This window comes from Gorilla gorilla, chromosome 18 (genome assembly GCF_029281585.2).
Source record: "Gorilla gorilla gorilla isolate KB3781 chromosome 18, NHGRI_mGorGor1-v2.1_pri, whole genome shotgun sequence".
Taxonomy (NCBI): domain Eukaryota; kingdom Metazoa; phylum Chordata; class Mammalia; order Primates; family Hominidae; genus Gorilla; species Gorilla gorilla.
The window spans coordinates 95,695,001-95,716,070 of NC_073242.2; the positions used below are offsets into that span (position 1 = coordinate 95,695,001).

General features: G+C 45.8%; 2 protein-coding genes across 15 annotated transcripts in view; both read left to right on the forward strand.

The window, feature by feature from the left end:
* Positions 1–10,343, forward strand: part of CMTM1 (CKLF like MARVEL transmembrane domain containing 1) — a 12,929-nt gene extending 2,586 nt beyond the window's left edge. For 2 of the 14 annotated variants that reach the window (XR_008672700.2, XR_008672701.2), the window contains exons 2-5: positions 1,126–1,284; positions 2,328–2,461; positions 8,298–8,396; positions 10,042–10,057. Coding sequence is in view for 11 of the 14 variants with exons in the window: in XM_019012442.2 (XP_018867987.1) it covers positions 1,126–1,284; positions 8,298–8,396; positions 10,042–10,209 (426 nt within the window). In the remaining 3 variants the exon portion in view is untranslated. Of the gene's footprint in view, positions 1–1,125; positions 1,285–2,327; positions 2,462–8,284; positions 8,397–10,041 lie in introns of all 14 variants that reach the window. The other 12 variants (XM_019012442.2, XM_019012443.4, XM_019012446.2 and 9 more) reach the window with 8 other exon arrangements.
* Positions 10,344–10,598: 255 nt separating this feature from the next.
* Positions 10,599–19,489, forward strand: CMTM2 (CKLF like MARVEL transmembrane domain containing 2). The gene is made up of 4 exons (XM_019011391.4): positions 10,599–11,100; positions 11,234–11,392; positions 18,213–18,314; positions 19,133–19,489. The coding sequence occupies exons 1-4, from the start codon at positions 10,816–10,818 to the stop codon at positions 19,331–19,333; spliced, it is 747 nt and encodes a 248-aa protein (XP_018866936.2). The 5' UTR covers positions 10,599–10,815; the 3' UTR covers positions 19,334–19,489.
* Positions 19,490–21,070: the final 1,581 nt, after the last annotated feature.

A 21,070-nucleotide genomic window follows, 5' to 3' on the forward strand; every position in this document is an offset into this window, starting at 1 on the left:
CGAACCCAGGAAGCAGAGGTTGCAGTGAGCTGAGATCACGCCACTGCACTCCAGCCTGAGCGACAGAGCAAGACTGTCTCAAAAAAAAAAAAGGAGGTAAAATATATCCTTTCTTTCAGCTAATGTGATTGCATATCTAGAAAAAAACAAATCAACTGGAAACAATTTAGAGCAAGATGATTTAGTCAGGTGACTCATTATTGTGTTAATAAATAAAAGCTTTCCTAGACAAATAACCACTTAAAATATAAGAAAATATTTCTCTTTACAACAGTAATCAAAATGATCAAATATCTAAAAATAAGTGAAATGTGATACACATATGGGAAGAAAACTTTAAAACTCTCCTGAGAGATATTTTTTAAAAACCACTAAAATAACTGGAAAGATATATTTTGTTCTTGAGAAAAACTAAATTCTGTAATTTTTCCAAATTATAAGTATTTCATTTAGAAATCCCAACTAAAATGCCAACAGGCTTAGTCTGGGGAACTTGACCAACACAAACATGGGAGACATAAACAGTCTGAGAATGAGTAAGAAGAGGAAGACTAGGCGAAACAATAACTCAATATAGAGTGAATTGTCTATAACTTAAGAGTACTAGAGAAGGAAGCACCAATTCAATGGAAGAGAACAGTCTCAAGAGACCAAACTACATCTGAGAATTTAGTATACAATAAAGGTTGGATTTCAGATCAATAGGGATAATACTGGCATTTCCCAATAAATGATGTTGAGATAATCAGCAGCTGTTTGGAAAGAAAGAAAACTGAGGCTCTTCCTCACTGTTTCTACCAAAATCAATGTATATGTACTTTACCAGTATATATACAGACTTCTTTCTAGTATGAAATATAAACTGTTAATAGTGGTTACTTTTAAGGAGAGAGACTAAGGTTGGGTTGGGGGAAGAGAAATAAATTGGTATTATTTTATCCTTCTATACTGTGTGCTTTTTTTATTATTTTCATGTATTTCATTTCTTCAAAATGTAAGAAATGTTAAAAATGTATGTGCAAAACAGTACAGGCCACTGTACTGTGATATAATCAGATTTACATTCTGACAATGTAGATTTTTTTAAATCATGCATTAAAACAAATCCTGTTTCTTTTATTGCAGAGTCTTATCATAGGAGCATTAGCTTGTTTCATCATCACCCAAGCCAATGAGTCATTTATAACAATCACAAGTCTGGAAATCTGCATTGTTGTTTTTTTTATTCTAATATATGTGCTAACCCTTCACCACTTGCTGACCTATTTACATTGGCCCTTACTTGTAAGTGTTCATTTTTACAATTCTTCAAATCCAAGCTTTGCCCTCAGCCCCAGAGTAAGGGCTCTCCTTAAGTGAAAACAACGGAGCTATCTCTCTAGACAAGGACATAGCTGAGCTGTGACAGTTAGGGTGTTGCCCTGGTCCAGAAGGATTCCTTGGACCCTTGTGCCTGCAGGACAGCCAACACACCCCTGCTCCAGCCCTGAGTGTAAAACCCCTCATTATGGCACTAGACACATGGTACTTTTCAGCTTGTCCTAAAAAAAAAATTTACTTAGTACATAAAGTAGGTAAGCACATTTCTCAGCCATTGCTTGTAAAACAGTGCATGCTTCTACTTTGCAGAGAGCACTCTGATTATAAACATTCTCCCCAAAAGCAAAAGTTGATATGATGGCATTGTAGAAAATTGCCGTGCATACACTTAAAGATTGTAGAGTCAACCTGTGTGTGTGTGTTAGGGTCCATATCACAAAGAAGTGCCGGACTATCCAGAAAAAGACATTACAGAGCCTTCTTTAATAGCTTTTCCAGACTTTCACATTCTTTGCCAACTGAACAATTACTAAAGCTAACCCCTCAGGTCTCAGACTAGAGAGGCAGTACGGTTTTGTCCAGAGGCAGCCATAGGCCCAGATTCTGGTCCTGCCACCTTACTAGCTATGTAACCTTTAGCCTCAGTTTCCCCATTTAAGAAATACAGAGAAGGAAAAGTGTGATAATAACTACCTCATAGGGTTCCTGAAACATTTAAATGTGTGCAAAGCCAATAACATAGTATGTGACACAAAGTAAATATTCTAATGTCCAAAAAGAACAGCCACCCATCAGACCCATCAGATAGCTGGGTGGCGTTTGCCATTCTGTCTTGCGCTGTGAACAATCCTAATTCAGAGCTTAGGCCTCTTCCACATCCCACTTCCTTATAGAACATTTTTCTAACCTTAAAGTCAGAATGTTCCTTTTGAGCTAAAACTCAAACATTGTCTTCAAATCTGTGAGAGATTTTCTGCAAAGGCTGCTGAGCTCTCTCTGTCCCACAGAATGCCGAGTACAGGAAGCAGACAAAGCAAATATGAGCAACCTTAATTGAACATGTGGAAGACCCTTTTAGTTATGGAGAGGTTTCTCAGGGGAAACTCAAATCTCTGTCCATGGAAATTTTCAAGAAGGGAAGGTAAAGTAACCATTTTTGAGCATATACCATGTGCCAGATACTTTTTCATGTCACCTTATTTAATCCTCACAACAACCCAGTGAGGTTATGGTCACCCCTCACCCCTCATTTAACAGATGAGAAAATTGGATTAAAGACATTCAGTTGCCAATTGAATTCAATTCAGTAGCCATATGTAGGTGCCAGAAACTCAGATATGCACCCAGGTCTATCTGACTCTAAAGCCCAGACTCTTTCCAGACTTTACAACCTATTATCTTGTGATGGTTTTCTATCTCCATTCTCCATTAAGGTAAGAAACTCAGTGAAACTATGTCTTTATGTCCTCCTCAGCTTCTCTAAATTTTATCTCTGTATCTTGTTTCCTCATGCTTTTCTTAAAATACAGCACCAAAGGTGAATTGGTTATCCTGGTAGGTGTACACAGGCCCTTGGGGGTGGGTGACTGATGGCTCCACAGCACCATCAGCTGTGGTCAGGAGGATCAGAGCCCTCTGAGAAATGGACTCATGCAGGCTGGGTCCACACATAAAGCTGGAGAGGGCCAGGAGACATCATACTTTGCTGTAGGGTCCAGTGGTAATGCCCAAGAAGTATCCCAGACAAAGGTAAGAACTAGGATCTCCTGAGCATGAACCATGAGTGTCCTATGAGATAACCTATTCTCACAGTGGTCACAGGAAGTTCAGCCCAGCTCTTGTAGGGTTACAGGCCTTTGGTCAACTCCAATAAAGCCAGGCCCCCTTGCTGTGTCTGTCTTAAGTGACAGTATCCTCTTTTTTGGGGATGACTGGGAGCCCAGAGGTGATTTGGAGCCCCTGTCTTTTCCTGCTACTGTCCTAGAGAGCATGGGCCAGACCTAGCACAGCACAGGATATGCCTTGTGAGCTCCCAGGAGCTTCATGGTGGGGAAACTCTCTGTTACCAAGATGGTTGCCCAGTTATTCTGATGTTCAGCTCACACTGGCAGGACACATACTGAGCAACCACACAGTTGGTCAGATGGTGATTTAATTAACTTGGAAGTTTTTGAAAAAGACTCATCAAAACAGGACCCAAATTGCGTTCTCTTCTCCTATCCAGTCCCTTCCTTTCAAGTGCGCTCTTTCAGATTCTGTGAGATGAAGGATGTGTACCTACACAGTTTTTCAGAGGGGCAAGTAGCTACACTGGGAGGCCTTGGCACAGTAGGGAATGTGCTAGTTTTGTGAGGGTATTGGTGCTAGGAGGTGATGACTTGGCACTTCAGAAGGTAGGCAGGCTTAGAATCAAGCTTCAGGAGTCACTTGGGACCTTATGATAAGGTCAGTGCAGGAAGCCACAGAACACACGGTCAATTTCATACTAGAACTGTTTTGAGTCGGGCTCTGCACAGCTTCAGAGGCTTGCCCACAGCTGAGAGTGCCCAGCATGCAGCTACCACTTCCTTTCAGCCCTTCCCTCCAGGCAAGAAGGCTTGGCTCCCAGGAGGTATGGGATTAGGGTAAGGAGTACTGACTTTCAGTGGCGATTTCTAACTTAAAGGCTCATAAAAGGACAGAGTTCCTTATTTCCCTATTCCGATTACTGTTTGACAAAGGGGTGAGGGTAAAAGTCTCCGCCAGGGAGACAGACTGTGACACATCAGGGCTTGGACTCAGCAGGGAAGCCCCAAAGAGAACTGACTGCAGATACAGGTGACTTGCTGAGATCTGTGGGCTCTGGGACCATATTTTGTCAAGGCCTCCTCCTCTGGACAGAGGATGGACCCATACTCAGTCTCTGAGTTGCAGCTGTGAAGGGTGTGCCAGGGACCCTGACACCATGGGAAAGACACAGGTCCTGCTTTCAACCCCTAACCTATGTTAGGGCCTATGAGGTCCCCTCAGATGGGCTCTTGGCGTTCTTGATTCATGTGAACTCACAGAATAAATGTGCCAGCTTCCACAGCACTGGTTTTACCTGCAGACTTGAGAGTGGAATTAAATCAGTAAATAAAGTTAATTTAAAATTTAAACCCGTTTTTACCAGCATAAGTCTGCATCAAAGCTAGGAAAAGTACAATTTTCCTCACCCCACACATTCTCTTCATTTTTAGGTTTACCAACTCGCCCCACTCTAGCCTAGTGTCAGGTACCAAGATCGTAAGAAATTATGAATTTGAATTATTGTCTTCTAAATAGCTCATATTTTAAACACTTCTACATCATAAAGAATATAATCCAGCATGGTCAGAGAAGCTGAGTTCTGGTGAAGCAGATGTTTTTGCCAACAGAAAGCAATTTTTTAAAAGGAATAAACATTTTAAACTAAAACAAAACAAAAAATGAAACCAATGAAAGTTGCAGTTAATTGAATACCAGATAATATTCATTGTTTGTAAATTCCAATTACAAATACTACATTTTGTGAAACAAATCATGTTTAACGTTTTTCTTTTTTTTTTTTTTTTTTTTTTGAGATGGAGTCTCACTGTGTTGCCCAGGCTGGAATGCAGTGGCACGATCTCGGCTCACTGCAAGCTCCACCTCCCAGGTTCAAGCGATTCTCCTGCCTCAGCCTCCTGAGTAGCTGGGATTATACGCATGTACCACCATGCCTGGCTAATTTTTGTATTTTTGGTAGAGACAGGGTTTCACCATGTTGGCCAGGCTGGTCTCGAACTCCTGACCTCAGGTGATCCACCCACCTCAGCCTCCCAAAGTGCTGGGATTACAAGCATGAGCCACCGTGCCTGGCCTGTTTAACTTTTTTCCTAATATTCAGTGTTTTTTTTTTTTTAATAATAAGCACTCACCATTAAGGCATCTTTCTCTTTCCTACTTACAATTCTACATGATTTTAATATCTCAGAGAATAGTTTGGAAGCTTTATGGAAAAATTGTCAAGAAAAAACACATTTCTCATTTTAGTCAGAGAAGGCTACTTGAGTCAATAAGGTATTTAGCGGAGAAAGAAAAATGTAACAAGTAAGGATGGTATTTATGAGGAAAGTGGAAGTCCTCCCGCACATGGCCAAGCTCAGCTGCAATTTTAACACAGCCATCAGGGATATCTGTCTCTCTGCCCAGATGAGGCAGATAGGAGAGTCTGTGTCTAAGGCAAAAGGGAGGAGGTTAGCAGGAAGAAGGCTCATGGGCACTCAAATCAGACTGCCCAAGGTCATAGCCACTTACTGACTGAACAACCCTGGGCAAGTTGCTTACCCATCTGTAAACTGGGGATAATGAGAGTTTGTTGTGAGAATCAAATGAGATCACATATTAACACACTGGCACAGTAAGTGCTCAATAAATGTGAGCTAGCTACAATAGAAATGTTAGATGCAAGGCAAACCTTAGCTCCAATGGACAGTTCAGGAGAGCGCTTCTTTGTAAGTAAGGACCACAGTAAACTATAATGTCCATAGTCCAACAAGGAGATAAAATGATGACAGGAAGTCAAAGACTGGCTGGGCCTGGTCTGTGGTTGGTTTTTTATTATCATTATTGATGTGCGTTTGTTCAAATTCTTGTAATCTAAGACCACAGCTGGTTAGTGGTCAGAGAAACTGAGCTCTGGTTATATAGATATTTTGGCCAACAGCAACTTTTAAAAAAGAATATTTGACTTTTGAAGTTTATACTCTGCTTCTCAGTTGTTAAGAATCCTTGTTCACATCTTTGACTACCTTGGTTTATACAATCTTCAGGTGTAAGCTTCCTGCAAAGCTGCAAACCACTGTACCTGCCTCAGTCAGGCCTGCCCACTATGGGCAGACCTCTCGCTCAGCCTGCAGAACCCAGCTGGGACTTACTTCCAACCTCCACCAGCCCTGCTACATACCCCTGTTCCAGCATTAACTACCAGGCACCAAAACAGTAGGCATTAGTGCCTTTCCAAGAGGCAAGTCACATTCCACAAGAGGGCTCCTCGGCCGCCAGCCCCAATAGGAAGAACATCTGGAGTTTGCAGAGAGTTTACTATCTGTTAACATTTTGAGGGCAGATATGAACCTACATTTTGATGCACTCCCACCAGCTACTAGATGCCAGGCATGTTATCAGATGCTTTCAGATTCATTATGCCATTTAATCCTCAGAGCCAATGAACCTCAGTCATTATCCCCATTATACAAATTAGCAAGTTGGCAGATGGGTGATAAAATACGCCCAATCTAGGAACTGGCAGGCCAAAAGAGTTCATCAACAAAAATACTCAGCTGACTGGTACTGTATCATTTTGACCCTCCAGACCCATTCCACAGAAAATGCCAAAGATGGATTGGATGCTGCACTTCCAGACTGGGAGAATAGCTCATTTCCTCCTTATTTGGGTGTCCCTGATGGGAGGCAATAGTGAGTTGAGTTCTGATTCCACCCATTATTCAATCCTAGGCAACTGAAAAACTCCAAGCCTCCACCATGTCCTCTGTAAACTGGGGATGATGGCAATTCTGACTTTGGAGGCTGCTTTGTGAGGGTTAAATGAGGTTAAATGATGGACTGGGAAATGCTTGACACATCAAAGAGCTCCATTGGAGCCATTGTGATTCCATGATACCATACACTGGATGGCAGTGCTTCTTGCTGTGTTTGGACGAGTGTGCCAGAAAGGCTGCCATTACCAAGGCAGACCATCAACACTCAAAGACTTGAGCTATTCAGATTAGCTGTCTGGCCCATATTGTGGTTACATCCTCTGGGCTTTTGCCCCTAGCCATACACTGCTGCCACTGACACACTGCGTACTCGTTCCTCCATTATTGTTTTGCTAAGGAAACCCAGCCACTGCTCACCCAGGAGGGCACTGCCACACACTCATCCTCACTATTCATTTCAGCACACAAAGAAGCAGGCTGGGCTAGCAGTTAAAGAACTCAGGACTGGCCGGGCGTGGTGGCTCACGCCTATAATCCCAGCACTTTGGGAGGCCGAGGCGGGTGGATCACTTGAGGTCAGGAGTTCATGACCATCCTGGCCAACATGAAGAAACCCCGTCTCTACTAAAAAATACAAAAATTAGCTGGGCGTGGTGGCAGGCACCTGTAATCCCACCTACTCGGGAGGCTGAGGCAGGAGAATTGCTTGAACCTGGGAGGCGGAGGTTGCAATGAGCCAAGATCGCACCATTGCACTCTAGCCTGGGTGACAAGAGTGAAACTCTGTCTCAAAAAAAAAAAGAAGAACTCAGCACTGAAACCCAATTGAAACCCAGAAGAAGGAGCACAATGAGCCTGCAGATGTCGGGGCACACCCAATTCTGGCCATGTTTCAGGAAAGAGCAAAAAACATTCACTCCAGAATATCAGGCCTGCTCCTCAGATGAGTTCATATGCTCTTGGGACACATGAACTCACAGAATAAATGTGGCCCAATTTCCAGAGCGTTGGCTTTACCTGCAGATTTGGGAGAAGAAGTAAACCAATAATTAAAGTGCTCATCTAAAATTTTATTTTTATATTAAAACAAATGAGTTATGGAATAGAATGCAGAATTTACATTAAAAAATATAAGACTTCCCAAAAAAAATCACATTTATGGAGGGCCAATTTGGGCTAGGCCCCTTGACCACCAGGTTTTTTCATGCTCACTTTCCTATTCCCTTTATGGAAAAAGTTGTTAGCTTTTTTTCTAATGGTATTCTTTAATGAAAATAAACCCGTTTCTACAGACAAAGTCATATCTAGGATCTTAAAACCACATAAACTCATGGCTCTGGACGATGTAAGAATTATGCCTCTGAAGGTTCCTCCTCATCTTAATCAAATGGAAGGTTTTTTAAAGGCATCTATTCTTAGATGTGTAATTGACCAGTTTAAATATTTGTGAAATTATATTGTTGTGTAAACTTGATAATTTTCAGTTCTTTATTACAGGATCTTACCAACAGTATCATTACAGCTGTGTTCCTTTCAGTAGTTGCCATCTTGGCCATGCAAGAAAAGAAAAGAAGGCATTTACTCTATGTCGGGGGGGTAAGTAGAGGCCTTCATGACTCCATTTAAGATCAGTATTCCAAGACTTTGAAAAGGGAAATTGGCAGACCCCATTATATCATTAACCAAGCAAAATCCCCACTGCCACCCACTCTCCTTCTTGCACTGACTTGTTCAGGTGATATGAAGTTGCACAAACTCTGAGCTCATGAAAATCTTAATTCTAACATGCATTCTCCAAATAGGTACAAAAACAAGAGTCTGCTAAACCCCTTTTGAGAATTGTGGACACTATTTTTGAAATGTTAAGCAAGATCTTTTTGTCTATAAATAGGACTTTGATTTTCTGGACTAGAGAATTGTATTTTAAAGACAGATGATAAGAGAGATTGTAAGGGGGGAAAAGTGCACTGTCTAAAGTGAGTAATCCAGCCTATTCAGGAAGGAAGGAAGGAAAGAAGGAAGGAAGGAAGGAAGGAAGGAAGGAAGGAAGGAAACTGCCACATGTTGAAGTGCCCAGTATATGCCCTGCACCAAGCGGGGCACACTCTGACTTAATCTTTACAACTCTCATTTGTACAGATATAGGAACTGAGGTTAAATACCTTGCTCTGGGCCACAAGACTGGGACAAACTGGGACTCAAAAGAAATGGCAGATCAAATGCTTGGAAGATTCAGGGGGTTGGGAGGGGAGGTAGGGCTTTGGTTCAAGAAGTTAAACAATGAGAACAGAAATTAATGCAGAAAAAAGAGTTCATTTGAATTCATTCTATAATCAATAAATACCTGTCAATCCCATTGATTGTGCCAGACATGAGCTCAGTGCTGGGGATAGAGCCCTTTCCCCTTTGGGGAAGCTCACAGATTCACTGGGGCAAGACATACCTAGGAAAAGCTCATTAAGCATCCAGGAATTAAGTGACCATAAAGAGAAACATCCAAGGTTGTCAAGAGTCCCGGAGTGCACAGGGGAATATCTGTGCCATCAGCCCCTGGTCCCCATCGGCTGACTCTGCAATCACTCCTTCTACTGCCAGGGGTTCCCACCCCTAGGTATCCATTTCTTACCTGGATGGCAGCATCCCACCCCACCACTCACTGGTCTTCCTGCCTCCAGCCTGGTTCACCTTCCATTCACCTCATGGCCACTGCAAGCAGGTTTTCTGAGTCTCACACCTGACCTCTTGATAGAGTCCCAGATCCTGCACCCCTCCAGCCTCAACTCTGCCCCCTTCTCAGCGGCTCTGGAGGTCCTGGCCACACCAGATTCCTTAGAGACCCTAGTCCAGTGCCTGGGTCCTCCTCCTCCCCTTTGGAACTCCTTCCTGCCCTTTGCAAACATAGCCCAAAAGTCTTTCCACGGAGAGGGCTTCTCAGGACCTAACCCCTACCTGCAGCCACCTAGGGCCACTGCCCTTCCCTAGTCCTTTCCGGGTGCCTCGGACATCAAGCGAGGCTACTACTGGCAACAAAATCCCCCACTTCCAAAATCCCTTTTTCTGGGAAAGGCAGAATCCGCCTGCAGCAGCCAATTGGGCAGGCGCCAAGAAAGTAGTGAAGGGTCAGAGGGGACAGGAGGCCACCCGCAGCGCCCACCCTGGATAGGGATAGGTTCGAGAGGTTGCTACTGAGCTGCAAAATAACCCCGTCTTTCCTTCCCGCACATGGTCTTGTATCTGACAGTCCCTGTGTCTCACAGCGGTAATCGTGTGTTGCATCGATGCGTTTGTGGTCACCAAGAAGATGACTAACTTGAAAAGATTCCTGGGAGTCGAAGTTGAAAGGAAGCTTTCCCCCGCCAAGAACGCCTACCCCGAAACCGGCCCCGACGCCCGGCAGAGGCCCGCCTGAAGCCAGCCCGGCGCCCTAGCAGATGCACGTGTCTGTCGAATCGCTGCCTCCGAGCCCACCCCCGAGCTCGCGTGCTGTCACCCATTCCAGCCTAAATGTGACCATAAAATTAGGGCTGCTGCTTTTATCGAGAACACCTGCTTCCTCTCGTTGCCTTGTGTGAAAGTCGCGTTGTATTTTCCTGCGCTTGGCGCTGCGCCCACGGAGCTCAGGGCCTTGACCCGGTGCTCGCAGCCCCCCGACCCCGCAGCGGAGCGGCGGCTTACAGACCTGCGGCCACCTGGAGACGCCGGGATGGGACCGCGAGGGCAGCTCCGCGCGGAGGTGGGACCGGCGGGTTGGGAACGGAGTTGGGGCCCGTCGGGGGCCGGCGCGTGGAGGGTGGGCGGATCCGGCCGCTGCCGGGCGGATGGGAGCTGCGCGAGGAGACGGGCGCGCGTGGAGAGGGCGCAGGAGTTGGCATTCGGTGGTCTTGGCAGTTAGCTGAGCGCGCCCTCTGAGCCACTCGGTGGACACCAGGCACTCTAGTAGGCCTGGCCTACCCAGAAACAGCAGGAGAGAGAAGAAACAGGCCAGCTGTGAGAAGCCAAGGACACCGAGTCAGTCATGGCACCTAAGGCGACAAAGTGGGCCAAGCCAGAGCCAGCGCCAGCTCCACCTCCACCCGGGGCCAAACCCGAGGAAGACAAGAAGGACGGTAAGGAGCCATCGGACAAACCTCAAAAGGCGGTGCAGGACGATAAGGAGCCATCGGACAAACCTCAAAAGGCCGTGCAGCCCAAGCACGAAGTGGGCACGAGGAGGGGGTGTCGCCGCTACCGGTGGGAATTAAAAGACAGCAATAAAGAGTTCTGGCTCTTGGGGCACGCTGAGATCAAGATTCTGAGTTTGGTGAGCTAAACTGGTATCCCTGGGTGGGGGGCCTTGGCCGAGGGTGGGGGGAAGGAGGAGTAGGCTCCAGGGGTCCTCAGAGAGATGGTGAGAGGCCCTTGCTGCTGGCTCAGGTGTCTATGTCTCACTGCAGGGCTGCCTAATAGCGGCAATGATACTGTTGTCCTCACTCACCGTGCACCCCATCTTGAGGCTTATCATCACCATGGAGATATCCATCTTCAGCTTCTTCATCTTACTGTACAGCTTTGCCATTCATAGATACATACCCTTCATCCTGTGGCCCATTTCTGTAAGTAAGGGGTGATGGGGAGTGCCTGCGTCCAGAATGCTGATCAGGTGTGTCTTGGCACCTGGAAAGTCACCAAACAGAGAGACACACCTCACCTCCCATATCTGTGCCTGGGTCAGGGACTCAGAACATCAGTGGGGCCCAGGCAGAGACAGCTGGGTGCAAGAGGGGTAGCTAGGCAGAAAATGCTCCAAAAAGCCTATCTGTGTGTTGGAGTGAGAGTGGGGAACTCTTACTCACCTGGTGGTCAAAGAGGGCCTGAGCCTTTGTTCTCTTTAGGGGAAGGGGAGGTGTAGCAACCAGCTGTTCCTCCGAACTCCTGTGCCAGCTCACACTTGACAGGAGATCACCCCAGAAGGACCCCATTCCCAAAATTCAAAGAAGAAAATTACTCTCCCATAAGTCAATAAAATAAAACAAAATGGGAATTTAAAAAAAAAATCACTTCTAAAGCAGCGTTAGGTCTCCAATGAATATCCCTATAAAGGATGTTTGGATCAGAAGGATGTTCAGCCCAAAGCAGTCGTCTAGTGGAAAGAGACAGAACTGGGCAAGTTACTAAACCATTCCCAGCCTGTTTCCTCGTCTGTAACATGAGACAGTCACATTCCTTGCAGAACTGACATTCAATCCTGAGGATTAAATGTAAATTGCTTGACACCGTGCCTGAGGACTCATGGAATTGAATCCCTGCCCATCACCTGTTTAACCACAGGGCACACCCACCTAACCCCTTGCCAGTCAATGAAGACCCCAATTCCCCAGTCCCTTTGTTCATTGCACATTCACAGCCTGCCTCCAGAGCCCTCTTGTTCACTGTTTCACTCACGTTACACATGAGGAAATTGGCCTAGAATGGCCAAGTAACTTGCCCCCAGGTCACTCAGCTGGTAAGTAGCAGAAAAAAGGCTTCAAACTTAGCTTTATGAGTACATTTCATCCTGCCTTCTTGTTAAAAGCTATTAGGGTCCAGGGATCCAGAGGTCTTGGTGAAGCAGATGAGGACCTCCAATACAGGGAGAAAGGACAGGAGGGCCAAATAAGGACTCTCAGAAAAGGGACAAGCAGAGGACAAGGTAAAAGGACAGGCAGAGGACAAGTTCCTAAACAAGGAGCCTGAGAAGACATTTTTAGTTCCAGCAAGATGAAAAACCAATGAACCCTGAACATCTTCCTGCTGTGCTTACCTAAAAATACCAGGGGAAATGTAACCAGTATTGCTTTAACTGAATGAATGAGCTGGCAAAAAAGAAATGAAAACACACAGGCGCCAGAAATGGAAAACAGGGCAGTGATCACATAAGCTACAAAGTATGAGTGGGAAAGTGGGAATGGTCCAAGAGGTATTGTCTCAGGAACCTACAGCCTGGATTTTCATGCACTCTCAAGTCAGGAAATAAGGCCTTGATCCTAAGCAAAGTGGGAATTTAGAACTGAAAACCCTGTATAAAGCCAGCACCCTGGAAAGACTACCTCCTTAGGGAAAAGATGGACAAAGACACATACCCTTCTTATTCCCAACACAGAGGAATAAGAAAACATGTTCATCTCTGCCTGAGCTTTGAGTGGGCGGAGAGGAAGTCTTCCTTGAGAAATAGAAAGCTTAAGCCTGCCCTTTGTACAGAATGGAGTTTGAATTTTTGTTACCTGCAGCCTAGAAACCTTCATGCAGCCCAGAAACCTTCATCCCTGGGAATTAGCATAAAAATTGATCCCAGTCTGATGACATTCTGCTGATATCCTTGGACTCCTGATAGAAACAAATGCAAAATCACAATCAAGGCATGAAGAGATTCTCACAGTGGGGGTGGGGGGAAAGCCTTGTCAAAAATGAACTAATAATTCAAAACTACTAAACACCTGAATTTAAAAAATCCCCTTACTAAGAATCAACAAACACAACAAATGGATTAGAATCCTAAGAATATGAGATAATAGAAGAGCTGTCTGAAAATAATAATATATTTTAAGGGATTATAGACATAAGAGTCCTGAGAAAAGAGTAAGACACTATGAGGACAAAATAGACAGATTTTTAAAAAGTACAGTGTCTAGAATAGAAAATATAGTTATTGAAATAAAAATGTCAATAGATGAATTCAAAAACAGATCAGACATAGCTGAAGGAAGGAACTGTTAACTGAAAGGTATGGGGAAATTACCCAGAACACAGCACACAGATAGAGAGAAAATAAGAGATTGAGACAGAACATGGAGTGAGAACATCCATCAGTGGTTGTCGGGCTGGGTGTGGTGGCTCACACCTGTAATCCCAGCACTTTGGGAGGCTGAGGTGGATGGGTCCCTTTGGTCCAGGAGTTTGAGACCAGACTGGACAACACAGGGAGACCCTGTCTCTACAAAAAAATTTAAAAATTAGCCAAGCATGGTGGCACATGCCTATTGTTCCAGCTACTCAGGAGGCTGAGGTGGGAGGATGGCTTGAACCCAGGAGGTCAAGGCTACAGAGAGCTCTGATGGTGCCACTGCACTCCAATCTGAGTGACAGAGTGAGACCCTGTCTAAAAAATAATAAAAGAGGCGTCAAGAAGCCAGGCACAGTGATGTGTGCCTGTAGTCCCAGCTGCTCAGGAGGCTGAGGCAGGAGAATGGCATGAACCCGGGAGGCAGAGCTTGCAGTGAGCCGAGATCGCGCCACTGCACTCCAGCCTGGGCGACAGAGTGAGACTCCATCTCAAAAAATAAATAAATAAAATAAAATAAAATAGACATCTATCCAAACCTACACAAATTGTATTTTAGGTGACACTTCGGGAGCATTTCCTTAGAAATGCTTACTAGCTTCTCTTGTATTCAACATTGTGATGGAGACCTTAGTTCAATATGACAAAAAAAAAAAAGGTATAGAGATTGAGAAGAGGAGAAATCTAATAGAATTATCTACACAGAAAATCTAAGAGAATCTACAGTCAAATCACTAGAACTGATTGAGTTCCACAAGGTTACCAGACACAAAAGCAGTAGTGTTCCTGAATACCAACAATGAACAATGAGAAACAAGATTTTTTTGGCTGGGCACGGGGGCTCACGCCTGTACTCCCAGCACTTTGGGAGGCCGAGGTGGGCGGACCACTTGAGGCCAGGAGTTCCAGACCAGCCTTGCCAACATGGTGAAACACCAGCTCTACTAAAAATACAAAAATTAACCAGGCATGGTGGTGCATGCCTGTAATCCCAGCTACTCGAGAGGCTGAGGCATGAAAATCGCTAGAACCCAGGAGGCAGAGGTTGCCATGAGCCAAGATGGAGCCACTGCACTCCAGCCTGGGTGACAGAGCGAGACTGTCTCAAAAAAAAAAAAATGCTCTTTAAAAGAAATCACTTAAAACAGCAACACAAACTACAAGGTGTCTAAGAATAAACCTACTGAAAGATATGTAAGACACTACATAGAGATTATAAGACTTTAGTAATGGACATCAAAGGAAAATGTAAATAGAGAAACATTCCACATTCACAAATATGAAAACTTATTATCATAGAGATGTCAATTCAATTCTGAATTAATCTATAAATTAAATAAAATTTCAACCTAACATGGGTTTTTCATGGAACTTTTACAAGGTGATTCTAAAATTCTTATGAAAGAAGAAAAAATACTAACAAGGATGGACTCACCCAACAAGATATCAGATTTACCATAAAGCTTTGGTACTAGCTCAGGGATTGACAAGAAGACTAACAAAATTGTTACAGATTGGATGTTTGTGTCTCCCACTCTGCAAAATCATATGCCAAGGCCCTAACCCCCACTGTACTGTACTTGAAGATGGGCCTCTAAGGAGGTAGTTAAGGTTAAATGAGGTCAGAACATTGGGGCCCTGATCAAATAAGTGTCTTTTGTTTGTTTGTTTTGAGACAGAGTTTTGGTCTTGTCACCCAGGCTAGAGTGCAGTGGCACAATCTCAGCTCACTGCAACTTCCACCTCCTGGTTCAAGCATTCTCCTGCCTCAGCCTCCTGAGTAGCTAGGATTACAGACATGTGCCACTAAGCCCGGCTAATTTTGTAATTTTTACTAGAGACAGCGTTTTGCCATGTTGGCCTAGCTGGTCTTGAACTCCTGACCTCAGGTGATCTGCCTGCCTTGGCCTCCCAAAGTGCTGTGATTACAGGTGTGAGCCACCACGCCCAGCCAGTATCTTTATAAGAAGAGAGCAGAGAATTCTCTCTCCCGCTTGCTCTCTCTCTACACACACACACATGCACACACATACACACGCACGCATCAAAGAAAGGCCATGTGAAAACGTAGTGAGAAGACAGCCATCTGCAAGCCAGGAAGACAGCCCTCACCAGAAACTGAATTTCCTGGCACCTTGCTCATGGACTTCAGCCTCCAAAACTGCGAGAAAGTTAATGTCTGTTGTTTAAGCCACCCAGTCTGGGATATTTTATTATGGCATCCTGAGTAGACTAATACAGGAATAGAAAAGAGAACTCAGAAATAGATCTACAAACATATGGCAACTTGGTATATGACGGAGGTAGCATTATAAAACAGTTGAATAGAATATTCAATAACTGTCCCTGGGATTTGTGGACAGAGAGGAAGGGAGGGAGAGAGACAGACTATGTATCCCATTAAAATTAAAACTTCAACAGAAGACATCATAGGCCAGGTACAGTGGCTCACACCTATAATCCCGACACTTTGGGAGGCCAAGGCAGGAGGATCACTTGAGTCCAGGAGTCCAGGACTTGGAGACCAGCCTGGGCAACACAGGGAAGCCCTGCCTCTACAAAAACAATTTTTTTTTTTTTTGAGATGGAGTTTTGCTCTTGTTGCCCAGGCTGGAGTGCAATGGCGCAATCTCGGCTCACCACAACCTCTGCCTCCCGGGTTCAAGTGACTCTCCTGCCTCAGCCTCTTGAGTAGCTGGGATTACAGGCATGCACCACCACGCCCAGCTAATTTTGTATTTTTAGTAGAGACGGGGTTTCTCCATGTTGGTCAGGCTGGTCTCGAACTCCCAACCTCAGGTGATCCACCCGCCTCAGCCTCCCAAAGTGCTGGGATTACAGGCGTGAGCCACTGCGCCCAGCTTACAAAAACAATTTTTTTTAATTGCACAGTGGCAGGCACCTATAGTCCCAGCTGAGGCTGAGGTGGGGAGGATCGCTTGAGCCCAGGAGTTCAAGACTGCAGTGAGTGGTAGAAACACCCTGTGTCTCATTTCGTTCATTCATATAGTAGGCTACATCAGTTAAAATTAATAAATCTATATTTCTCAATGTGGATAAATCTCAAAAGTCAAAAAGCAAGCATTGAAAGGTAGGATACCTTTTATTTAAATATAAAAAGTGTATTTTGAAATACACAAAATAGTATACATTGTTTATAAATATATAATATGTAGAAAAGCACAAATTCAGACAGGAAAACTGCACATCAGCTTCCAAAAGTTGGAGGAGGGAGGCATGAGGGACAGGAAAAGGGAAGGAAGTAAGGGGGCTGCAGCTCCATCCGTGAAGTTGGACTTCTTGTTTTCAAAGAGGCCTAAAGGGGACGTTGGCAAGACGTTAACATCTGTTAAATGTCAGTGGCTCCTGGCCTGGTGGAGGTGGGAGTCAGGGATAGGATGTTCTATTATTTTCTGGGCATTTGAAATGTATCAAAATTCAAAACATTAAAAAGGAAAAGGCCTGAAACAAAGTGGCCAGGAAAGGACAACAGCAGGAAATGGCACTATAGAAACCAAGGGGGATGGCAGGTGTCTTCCAGCGCTGCAGGATCAGCTGCTTCTCACCCCATCCTCTAGCCCCAGGAGAAATGCGGGAGGAAGCCAGCCTGCTATGGCCATGGTTTGGCCAGCTCTGAGAAGTTTGGCAATGCCTTGTCACTAGCAGGAGGGAAATGCGTATATGGTATGGGGAGGGCGAGACTGAAGTCACAGGGGATGAGCAGGAGGGTTGAGGAAGGAAGAGGTGGTGCTGCCTTGCAAAGAGGGGAAGGGGTCTAGGAAGTCAGGCCGAGGGCAGGGGGTTGCAGAGGAAGCTGCCAGGCTCCCAATGAGATGCTAGAGTCCATCAGAGCCAATGCAGCCCACCCAGACTCCAGAGAGGGGAGCTGGTCCTGGGAGCTGAAAGGCGGTGGTGGGGTCCTTAAGAGGGACATCATGACGTTTTATAGTTGTGTATTTATTCAAATGTGTATTGGCTGGGCGCTGTGGCCCACACCTGTAATCCTAGCACTTTGGGAGGCCGAGGAAGGCGGATCGCTTGAGTCCAGGAGTTCGAGACCAGCCTGGATAACATGGTGAAACCCCGTCTCTACTAAAAATACACACACAAAAAAAAATTAGCCAGGCTTGGTGGCACACACCTGTAGTCGCAGCTGCTCAGGAGGCAGAGGTGGGAGAATCACCTGAGCCTGAGGAGGTCGAGGCTGCAGTGAGCAGAAATTGTGCCACCGCACTCCAGCCTGCATAATCGGAGTAAGACCCTGTCTCAAAAAGTAGAAAATAAAAATAATAAATGAGTATTAGTGGGAGGAGACATAGGCAGAAACCAAATGTGTGATTTCACAGAGAGATGGTAGAAGAGGGGGCTGGTGACTTCACAGGCTTCAGCACGAGGGCATTTTAGCATCCTGGACTTTTTAGGTTTCAATTTAAAAAGCCCAGCTGGAGGGCCACAGATATGTCCACCTAGCCCGGTGTGTGTTTATCTTTATGCACACATTTTAAAATCAGGTGGAAGTTTGCAAATCATTCCTTTGGAGGAAGCTAGCCAGGGTGCAGTGTTTGTTGATGGGGACCCTGGCTTTGGCTGAGGCTGACTAACCTCTCCACCTTCAGGACTTCTTCAACAACCTGATTGCTTGTGCGTTCCTTGTGGGAGCGGTGGTCTTTGCTGTGAGAAGTCGGCGATCCATGAATCTCCACTACTTACTTGCTGTGGTGAGTCTTTCCATGCTGGGCCTTGCATTTGCTCTGAATTCACTTCTTTTGGAGGATGGGTGTTGTCCTCTGTTTAAGGCAAGGGCTTCTTTATTTTCCACAAAAGTCTTGGGATCAAAGCAAAGTTTAAAAGTTAAGTAGGCCGGGTGCAGTGGTTCATGCCTATAATCCCAGCACTTTGGGAGGCCGAGGCGGGCGGATCACCTGAGGTCAGGAGTTTGAGACCAGCCTGGCCAACATGGTGAAATACAAAAATATGAAATTTACAAAATTTAGTAGAAAATGTATTTTCTACTAAAAATACAAAAATTAGCCAGGCATGGTGGCACATGCCTGTAATCCCAGCAACTTGGGAGGCTGAGGCAGGAGAATCACTTAAATCCAGGAGGCAGAGGTTGCAGTGAGCAGAGATTGCAGCACTGCATTCCACCCCGGACGACGGAGCGAGACTTCGTCTCAAAGGAAAAAAAAAAAGTAAAGTAGACAGATGTTTCCAACGGAACCACCATTTAAATAAAGATGATGTCCGGGGAGCCAGCCCAAGTTCCTTCCTGTAGCTGCTGACCCCAGAGCAAACAGTCCCACTCTGGCTGGGTTTCAAGAGAGAAAAGAAACAGAGATGAGATGGCAGGACGGGGGAGTGGAGAAGGCAGAGGCTGAGGGAGTAGGCACGCTCCTAGCCTCTCAGAGATGGTTGACATTTGAGGGGACATGGGGGATGTGTGAAACAGCACCCCCTGATGAATGAGAAACCAGGAGGGAAACTCACCACCTTTGGAATGAAAAGCAAAAGTCATGAGGACCGTTTTGTTTTCCAGATCCTTATTGGTGCGGCTGGAGTTTTTGCTTTTATCGATGTGTGTCTTCAGAGAAACCACTTCAGAGGCAAGAAGGCCAAAAAGCATACGCCGGTTCCTCCTCCAGGAAAGGAAAAAGGACCCCAGCAGGGCAAGGGACCAGAACCCGCCAAGCCACCAGAACCTGGCAAGCCACCAGGGCCAGCAAAGGGAAAGAAATGACTTGGAGGAGGCTCCTGGTGTCTGAAACGGCAGTGTGTTTTACAGCAATATGTTTCCACTCTCTTCCTTGTCTTCTTTCTGGAATGGTTTTCTTTTCCATTTTCATTGCCACCTTTGCTTGGAAAAGAATGGATTAATGGATTCTAAAAGCCTAAAGTTGATGTAAGCATTATTTTGTTCATTCAGCAAAAGTTACTGACTGTCAGGGTGCAGAGGGCAAGGCCAGGGCAGGGCCTGGGAGCCAAGGCTCCTGAAGTGCTCCCAGGCTACTGGGCACCAAGGGCCTAGGGGACCAGAAGTGTAGGTGTTGCCGGCTAGTGACCCCAACCAACTGGCAGGGGGCAGGGGGCCAGGGCATGGGGGGCAGAGGAAGACAAGAAACCAGAAAACAAAAGGATCATTTTGTTCACACTGATTATTTTAATTTTACTTTTTTAAAAAAGCATCCAAGCAATTGTTATGAGAAAAATAAGTTTGTTGGCCTTCCTTGCAGTTTAGTTTTTAGGTTGGTTTTGTTTTGTTTTGTTTTGTTTTTGTTTTTTGGTGAGACAGAGTTTCACTCTTGTTACCCAGGCTGGAGTGCAACGGTGTGATCTCGGCTCACTGCAACCTCCACCTCCCAGGTTCAAGCAATTCTCCTGCCTCAGCCTCCTTGAGTAGCTGGTATTACAGGCATCTGCCACCACACCTGGCTAATTTTCTGTATCTCTAGTACAGATGGGGTTTTACCATGTTGGCCAGGCTGGTCTCGAACTCCTGACCTCAGGTGATCCACCCGCCTCAGCCTCCCAGGGTGCCGGGATTACAGGCGTGAGCCACCATGCCTGGCCTGCAATTTAGTATTGATCCTCACTGAGGTTGACTCTGGTCGAAGTGAGGAGGGCAGGGGGTGTCAACTTCTCAGGGCTCAGGGCCTCCAAGGGCCTGAGTCAGACTGGCATATGGGCTGAGCAGGGTGGGCACAGGAGGAGCCTAGGGGCTGTTTCCCTCTGGGACCTGGAGTGTCTCCCTCCACTGACAACCTGAGCATAAGGCCTGGAGTCCCCACATGTAGGCCTTGCAGATCTTTCCACCAGAGAAGGCTCTGCTCTCACTGGACAGTCCAGCCATCCTGGCAGGGGAAGGGTTGTCTCCATGAGAGGAAAGCCAGGCCCCAAACTGACCCATGAGGAGCTGGAAGGGGGTCTGTAGGAGGAAGCGTGGAGCCCCGAGCCCAGCCTGGGAGACAAGCTGGGAGGGTTCACTGAGCCTTGGGGACATGATCATGACTTGGGCCAAGGCGATCACTGAAGGCTGTGAGAAGGCCACGTGCTTAGCTGCTGCCGCAAAGGTGTGCCGGAGGAAGGAGGCCCCTGCAGGTCCTTCAGGTGGGGAGACGGGCAGCTGGTGGCCTCTAGGGGTGAAGCCTTGGAACTTGGGGTGGCCCCAGGCTCCTCTACACTTCAAGTCCACTGTCCCCTCTGTAGCCTCACAGCATCCCCTGCAGGCCAGGCAGTGTGAGGCACACCTACCTCTAGCTTTGTAGAGAAAAACTCAAAAATGCACACTAACCTGCCACATGACCCAGAATTCTTCTCCTGTATATTTAGCCAAGATTAATGGTATACTAGAATGTTCATAACAGCCAAAAACTAGAAAGAGCCACATGTTCAAAAGGAGGTAAATGTGCTACATTCAGAAAACGGAATGCGCTACTCAGCAGTAAAAAAAAAAAACAAAAAACTATGAATACAACAA